Source organism: Papaver somniferum, chromosome 1, assembly GCF_003573695.1.
Source record: "Papaver somniferum cultivar HN1 chromosome 1, ASM357369v1, whole genome shotgun sequence".
Classification (NCBI taxonomy): domain Eukaryota; kingdom Viridiplantae; phylum Streptophyta; class Magnoliopsida; order Ranunculales; family Papaveraceae; genus Papaver; species Papaver somniferum.
Window position 1 is genome coordinate 186,867,532 of NC_039358.1, and position 8,590 is coordinate 186,876,121.

At 38.8% G+C, this 8,590-nt stretch overlaps 1 protein-coding gene across 2 annotated transcripts; it reads right to left on the reverse strand.

Moving 5' to 3' along the window:
• Nucleotides 1-1,941: 1,941 nt before the first annotated feature.
• LOC113309976 lies at nucleotides 1,942-7,070 on the reverse strand. 2 transcript variants are annotated; one of them, XM_026558513.1, is made up of 4 exons: nucleotides 6,921-7,070; nucleotides 6,719-6,770; nucleotides 4,996-6,447; nucleotides 1,942-4,601 (listed from the first exon to the last, which is right to left on the reverse strand). In XM_026558513.1, the coding sequence occupies exons 3-4, from the start codon at nucleotides 5,020-5,022 to the stop codon at nucleotides 3,531-3,533; spliced, it is 1,098 nt and encodes a 365-aa protein (XP_026414298.1). In that variant the 5' UTR covers nucleotides 5,023-6,447; nucleotides 6,719-6,770; nucleotides 6,921-7,070; the 3' UTR covers nucleotides 1,942-3,530. The 2 variants fall into 2 exon arrangements, with proteins under 2 accessions (XP_026414298.1, XP_026414290.1); XM_026558505.1 differs by having other exon boundaries at nucleotides 4,996-6,520.
• Between the last annotated feature and the right edge of the window lie 1,520 nt (nucleotides 7,071-8,590).

An 8,590-nucleotide genomic window follows, 5' to 3' on the forward strand; every position in this document is an offset into this window, starting at 1 on the left:
TCTGGTCTTTTTACTAGTTTGTCACCCAAAGTCTGTATTGAAAAACAGTTATATGTGATAAAAAGGGCTCAAAGGGAAAGATAAATCTTTTACCGGGACAAAAGCGTCCATGTTTCTAGCGCCAAATTGTGAACACAGATGTAACAAAGATGGCATCGTGTCCACAATCAATGTTCGCAATATTGACGAATACGATAATGGTTAAAATAAATGTAAGATAATGACTAAGCTTCTATTAGAAACTCTGAGCCTGAGGGCTCATCATCGTATCCTTTCTACTTTGTGTCATAGATATGCATACAATGATTAAAACGATGAATACAAAATATTAATGTGTTAAAGCTATAAGTGTTGAATGTAAATGAAATGATGATTTACGTGGTTCAGCACTAAGGCTTACGTCCACGGGAGGTTAGGTTTTTCACTATGGATCAAATAAGGTTACAAGTGATAGTCGAATGACTCTGAGTAGGGAACGACGACAGTGAGAGATAGATAAAACTCATACTTACTATTACAATCTCTCTCTTACTAACAATAGTTCTCTCTCCTAAAATTGGTCTACCCCCTCTTCTCAGGTCGAGCAAGGTATTTATAGGCCTTTTTTTGTGGGCTTCTCACATCTGACACCACCGATGCTTATCTTCTTGGATAATGTGTCGATTTCGAAGACTATCTTCCGGATTACTCGATGCCTTCAACGGTAACATATTGCGTCGATGATGGGCCTCCTCTTCCTCCATAGGATGTTTGACACGTATCCTATGTTCATAGCATTTAATGCGGGAGGTCGGGGAGTCCGTACGCGTCAGACAGTTGATGTTGCAGCTCTCACTTCCTTTGTCAGTGAGGATCATCTCCTCCGTCCGTTTCGGATATATCTTGGGATGGGGTAAAGCACACTTATTGATCTTCTATGGTGATTCCCGGTAGTTTACGCATCAGGTAATCCTTGGCCTGCTCATCGTTGGATCCGTTTGATGATGAGTATGTGGCAGATGATGATGATGCATGCCCTTAACGTGGCATCATGGTTTTGATGCTCCTCTGCCTCGTGGAGTACTCGTGTTTTCTTCTCGACACGTGGAAGATTGGTGATTATGTGTATACATTGGATGTACGAAATCTTAATATGACGGACGGGTATTCAATACATAATGAGAAGCCATAAACACCACATTGAGATAATGAAATGCCCCCTTTTTATCAGTTTATCTTCATAAACACCACGAGTATGCCGAGAGTATACAATTCGAGGAAAGCATTGTGCTGAATTTACAACAGAAGGATATTATCTATATTATAAAAAGAAGTGGTGTGTGTAGCCTTACAAATCCAACCATGGATATGGTCATCCTACGGCGCGGATCGGTTCGTTATATGTCGTACATAGGCGTCCGTCGGATCGTAGGATTTCCGGATTTAACTGTGTTTCCATAAGGTATTCGCGGTTATATATCGGGAACAAAAAAAATCAAACGTCCCTTGGGTTTCCTAAATCAATACCAAATCCATGTCATGTACAAAGAAATAATTAAATTGCCTTATGTATTCACGATCGGTTTAGGTAAGTACACTCAGATGGTGGTTTTAGTATATAAAGCTTGGGCGCATAGCAAACAAAAACAAAAAAACGGAGAGGAAGAAGAAGAATAATTTTTGTGGCTTTTTTATTGATCGGTAGGAAGAAGAAAGTTACGATTGAAGGAGGAGCGGTGCCGATGACACCAATTACTACTGATGATACTATTACCGATCATGAAAAACAACGATGTTTAGCTGTTGAAACTGATCCTGTTGCTACCACCTGTGCTTTAACTGGAGCTTCTGAGGTGCTTTGTGTTATGTACCTAAGTACAATGACAGGATTGGAATGATAAATTGAGGATAAACATCTCTTGATTCGTGAGAATCAAGCCTCTGAGTTCAAAGAACACAACCTAAGAAGAACACAATTCTAATTTGATTAATAATTTGCTTAATGTTTCAATTACAGACCTTCTGCTAATATAGCAACCCTCTTCTAACCTAATATCTAACAGCTAGCAACGCTCCAGGTGGTCACATCATAGCCACCGTTTACACTGAGAATTAACTACTAATTATACGAAGTACCATTATTACTAAGGACAGACGCAAATATGATATGGGGCACCCTCGGACACATGACATTCCACTTCCCTCGGAAACATCCTTGTCCTCAAGGATGAGAGTAGGGTGAATTACTATGAAAGTTGGAGAGGCATGCATCAGAAATTCCATCAGAAGACCCGAACCTACAATGCCACTGAAAAGTGAAAACCCATGTGAGGCCCATAAACACCTTCACATCAAGCACAGCCGTCCACTGCCCTCTTTTTCGACTCCCTGTGAATCTCCAAGTTGTAATTACTCCCTGAAAACGAACCAGTGGAGTGAACTCTTGAGTGCTCATTACCCCTTATCTTCATGACTTCGTATACCAGGGAAAAATGTAGCACATAGTTGAATACTATGAGAAACTTGGAAGTCTCTACTTCAATGTGTACTGAACTTGTGTTCCTCTGACCATAAATCCAATTCTGACCCGGAACTCACGGACCACTTAACTGCAAGGTAGAATGACTAAAGTTGCACAACTCCCAGCTTGATATGTATACATAGCAGCAACCCTTGAACTGGGATACAGATCTTCAGTACACAGGTGAGATTAGTATCACCTTTTGTTATCAAGTATATCCTCAATAAAACCCACATCAAGGATACCACGAACATTAGCACAGTAGGATCTTGAAACACCGCGAGTCCGAACTGAATGTTCATTAACCCTTCAGAAGTCTCTAACTGGATACAACCCTTTTGGTGGTGGATACACCACAGAAAAAAGTTTATAGTAGCACCAGGATATAAGTCGCGCATAACACAAGGACAAAAAACAATCATGGCAGAATCCTCATTGCGAAGTGTACCTGACACTAAGAAAATTGGAATTTCCCTGAGATCCTCTTCTGTGAAATTTTCGTAAGCTCCACTCTGAACTTGTACGGTGTTGTCTACCCTTGGTGGAAGATTCTTGAGCTCCAGCACAGTTGCAAACACAGTCTTGACTTCAGATACAACGATATAAGCGAAGTTCCCCACCATTATTCTACCTCCCAAAAGTTCACTACGTATGTAACCCTTGACTGTAAGCTAACCATTAAACTGCAAGTGCTCGAGAATCTCAGCAACTCTCCTCATCACATGCGTGAATACCAGTACCTCATTGATATGAGAATCACCATTTGACAAAAACTTCCATATACCAGGGTAATATTCACTCGAATCCAAGTTGGATACAGCTGGTATGTCCTTGCAGCAACGAGTAAAATACCAGGTAGGGCAAAATGCTTGCAAAGAACTACAAAGGGACTGCATAACTTGCAATATAATTCTCTCGTGAGTCGCCAGTCTTCCACATACTTCATATGGATACCAAAGCACAAGCAAGTAGAAACCACTATTACTACTGTTCTCAGCTTCAATAAACCATAGCATAATTATAAACATGATCAAGGCTGCCAACACCAACTCCCGTTGGTACCCGCGTTCGAAAACAAACTCATACACAGATGTCCCATTGTAAGAATCCAGAAGAGATCGATCAAACCCCTTACCATGATCAAAAAGTAACAATTGTAAACAAAGTAGAGAGAAAAACAATTACCACCCTTCGAAATCCACAGGTGAATACACCCATATAGTTCATAGTGAGCATAGTGCAGGTAGAAGGGGCCAGTGCTTACGATAGAGTTCAGAAATACCTGGACACCTTCAACTTTAAGCTTTTGTAAGAAAACATTGCCAGCTGAGGTACAATATGAGCTCACAAGCCTGGCAAGAGAGAAGTAAACTCCCACAAACATCTTACAATGTCTCTCACTAACATTCAGTGCACTCCATAAGCCCGTAAAGTACAATTTGTATTTCCATCTCAAAAAGGACACCCACATCAGTATATAGGTAACTTGATTCTGAAAATACCCAACAGTACAAAAAGTATGGATATAACTCCACTTTAAACGCCCAACTGTCATTATAACTCCCTCTTGAATCAGAAACCTCCAAAATGTTTCAGAAGTAAGTAATGGAGATTGCTGAAAAATATCAATTCTTGCATGATATAGACGAGTGCTAACATATGTGTGAACTGAGAATATAAGCACTGAAAATTTGCGAAACTTTTTCAAAAGAATATGGTGCACATTGTTGTCTTGTCGGTCAATGATAACCCTGGACTGGTGCACCTCATGATATAGGATAGATGAAGTATATGCTGGGTTAAATATTTCTTTAAGGAATCGAATAAAATCAACAACCAAGGACTCAAACTGACAACCAAAAATTGCATCAGGCAAAACATACTTCAGCTGAAGCAACCCATATTTGAGCTGTAAGAAAAAAATTTCTTCTCCCATCATACTCAGCACTTGAGCAAACCATTTAGGTGCCATGTTAAAGCTCACCACTCTAACCAATAAAAGAAACAAAAATATATTTCCCTCTGAAAACGCAGCAACCAAATTCCATGCACCACCAATTTCAGCAACATGGAGAATTCTAAGACCCAGGGAATTCGGAATCTGAGAATCAAACGGATACACATGTGTTGGTAACAGCTCAAGAACCAAAATTCCATTGTACCTTTCTCTTAAAATCGACACAGGAAAAAAATCATAGGATTAGGTGTAATAAAACCACATTCATAATCACCAACTGAGTTAGAAAACTCCTTAATACTATCTGATTCTTTACCAGGATCAAAAACTCTACCCATTTTGAGCTGTAAGAGAAAATAAACTCCAACACTACTCTCAGACACTTTAACAAACAAATTCCTCTCATCATAAACCTCGACATCATTTATACATAAAAGATTAATCGATTGCATAGATGGACAATCTGGTTTATACCCAAAGTAAATAATCAATCGAAGAAAATTGTCATTAGAGTTTGAGGAGAGAACAACAGACTTACCCCGATCGAATAACAAGCGAGAAGCATCAAGTTGGAAGTGAAAACAAGCCATTCCTAGAAATTTGTTGTAGAGAAAGAGTAACTTGGTCAAACAGTGAACATTTTCATAGGCCTCAGAAAAAATTTGGACGCCATTTCTCACAATTAGTTCAGTCAGGCCATTGTTTCTTAGCTACCGTACTTCCCAAATTTGGAATTCACTTAACCTATTTCCTTCGAAAACATCAGATTTCGCCATGTTATCAAACAGAAAACTCTGATCAACAGACAAATCATTCTTTCCATCAAGGAAAATTGAAGGAATCTACCCTGAATTGAGAGAATCCTCTTCTTCGTCGATAGCTGAAGGAATTGAGTTAACCACAGTTGAAACTTCTTCAAAGAAAAAAGTGGGAATCAATTCTGAAAATTCATCAACAGCTGATGCAGCGACTTTCACTCTGCAAGGAGGATGATGAGCTGAAGAAGTATACCTAATAAACATGATTGATGTCAACTTCTTCAATGTCTTATTCATCAATTTTGACCACTTCCGAATGGATTTCTCTCGATCTGGAGATATACTCTTTTCCATGTAAAACCGATACCACCATCGACAAGTGTCTAAATCCTCCGTTGCTAGTCGTTCCAACTTCACTATGGGTACCAATTTCCCCTTCATATATTTCCTCCTGTAAATTTATCTCATCAACCATGATTTCTCAGGAAAAAACGGCTCTAGATACCAATTGTCATGTACCCAAGTACAATGACAGGATTGGAATGATAAATTGAGGATAAACCTCTCTTGATTCGTGAGAATCAAGCCTCTGAGTTCAAAGAACACATCCTAAGAAGAACACAGTTCTAATTTGATTAATAATTTGCTTAATGTTTCAATTACAGACCTTCTGCTAATATAGAAACCCTCTTCTAACCTAATATCTAGCAGCTAGCAACGCTCCAGGTGGTCACATCATAGCCACCGGTTACACTGAGAATTAACTACTAATTATACGAAGTACCATTATTACTAAGGACAGACGCAAATACGATATGGGGCACCCTCGGACACATGACACTTTGGTTAGAGGGTTGAACAAAAATTATTCTTCCGTGAAGACATTGAGATGAATTGGGAAGCAGAAGATTTGGTAGGTTTGGAAAGATTGAAAGGTTTGGAGTTGTCTGTCGTGAAGAAGAGAAGTGCTGTGTGTTTTGGGCTTTTGAATGTTGGCCGGAGATCGAAATATCGTTGGAGATAGAATCAAAGACATGGAGGGTTTGAGTTGTATCCATGATTCGTTGTTAAAATAAGATAATTGTTTAAGAGCTTGAATAAATGGTTGTGAATGAATGGGTGTTGGACTTCTTGCAGGAAAGCAGATGAATTGATGATAGAAAAAGTCATTGGTTTTCCCAATCCAACAAACTCAAAAACTTTACCAGCTTTAAGCAGTGCAGTTGATTGATCTTCAGTTGTAACAAAGGGAAGAATCAGTCATATTTTCATGCGGCAAAAAGAGTGAATACAGCGGAACCATCCCTAACATTTGTCAATGATATATATAGTAAAGCTAGTGAAGTGTATATGAAATGAACACAAAGTTAATGAAGAGGAGAGCACAAAATGTTCTTCATAGAGCCGTTAAAAATTTACTAAGAACAAACTAATAGGAAATCGATTTACAGTAAAATACATTAAAAATATAACAATCTAAGTATGCATAATTAGAATACACACCTGATTAAAAAGTAATCTCGAGTGCCAGAGTTTCGAGAGAGTCGAGCATCAACTGAAAAACAATGATACAAAGCAATCATGACAAAATAAAAAAGTAAAATTTCTAGGGTTTGATTTCTCAGAAAACCAAGAGCAGAAGAAAGAAACCAAGAGAAGTTTCCCAATTTTAAGATTATAAAACCAAAACCAAGCGGAGAGCAACCTTTTCAAAAGCCCAATCACATAGCACTGCTCCTCTTCTTCAATGTAGAGTAGGAATATGTGTAGGTTGCTTAGCAACGAGAGTGGGAGAAAAAGAGTGTATGATTGCGCCTTAAAAAAGCGGGTGTGGGAGGTACATGAGTACACAAAGGTGGATTAACAATGACAATGGCTTAGATATGGTATGGGGAAACATGAGTATGTTGTGGTTAACCGAAATACGAGGCAGAGGAGTATATACTATACAAACTTATTTTCGTGAAAGAATCTTTTGTAACAGCGACAGTTAATCCGTGATATAAACTCGCGTCGGTGCGACACCTATTATATGCTTCGAAAGTTGACTTTTTGCGGCACCGCGGTTACTCATCAAACAAATATGGTCGCAATTGGAAATCAAAGCAATAAAAATCCAATAATAACATGATATGCCAGACGATTAATCCAAGAACTGTTCGGTTATTCGAGTAAGGATTAGTGGAACCATGAGATTGTGATTTGAGTTAAGACCAAGGCAAACTTTAAGTTCGCACGAGTAAGTATCCTAATATAATTAGATTTCATATTGTAAATTAATTTTCCTTAATGACATTTACTAAAAGAATTTAAGGGGCCACGGCCGGGCTATAAGCCCCAACTAATCTGACACGACGAACAAAATGTTAGGCAGTCCCGGCTAATTTGACCCGACCAACAAATCACTAAGCATGTTTAAAGGGCCACGGCCGGGGCTATGTAAGCCCGACTAATTAGAGGCTAATTAGACACGACCACAAAACACTAGGGTGCATGGCAGGCCCCAACTAACTTATAGGTATGTTTGAAAGTTCTAATTTAATCAATTTTGTTAATTACTAAAATTTTGTGGGAGAATACTGACTGGCCTGGCCGACCAAACAATAAAAGAAAATCGAAAAAGGCCCCAACTAACTTATCCGGCTACTATGATCCAACAAATTAAACACGCTACTGTTACCCGACTAACTAACACACTATAATATGACACGACCAACTAAATATTGAGACCGTTCTGCTATGACCCGAATAACTAAATATGCTCCCGACTATTATAGACAGGACCAACTAATTAAACACGCTACTGTGACCCGACTAACTAACACACTATAATATGACACGACCATATAAATATTGGGACTGATTAGCTAAATATGCTCTCACTATTATAGACGGGACCAACTAACAAACTAATATAAATATGGGCACTACGTCTTCCTTTAAATTTTCTCCATCGCCGGGGCCGTCGGTCCCGGACCCATCCGGCTACTATGGTCCATTAAACACGCTACTGTGACCCGACTAACTAACACACTATAATATGATATGACCAACTAAATATTGGAACTGTTCTGTTATGACCCGACTAACTAAATATGCTCCAAACTATTATAGATAGGACAAACTAACATATTAATTTTAATATGGACACCACATCCGCCTTTCCGGCTATTATGATCAAGCTAATTAAACACGTTATTGTGACCCGACTAATTAACACACTATAATATGATATGACTAACTAAATATGTGGGTAATATCTTCTTTTAAATTTTCTCCATCGTCGGGGCCGTAGGTCCCGGCTTTCCGGCTACTATGATCAAATTAATTAAGCACGCTACTGTGACACGACTAACTAACACACTATAATATTAC

Bases quoted from the DNA above. Each gene is read 5' to 3' on its own strand.
- LOC113309976 (XM_026558513.1), bottom strand. From the start codon at position 5,022: ATGCTTCTCGCTTGTTATTCGATCGGG. The intron at 4,602-4,995 runs GTAAGTCTGTTG...TTTGATTCTCAG, and splicing joins TCGCTTGTTATTCGATCGGG to ATTCCGAATTCCCTGGGTCT.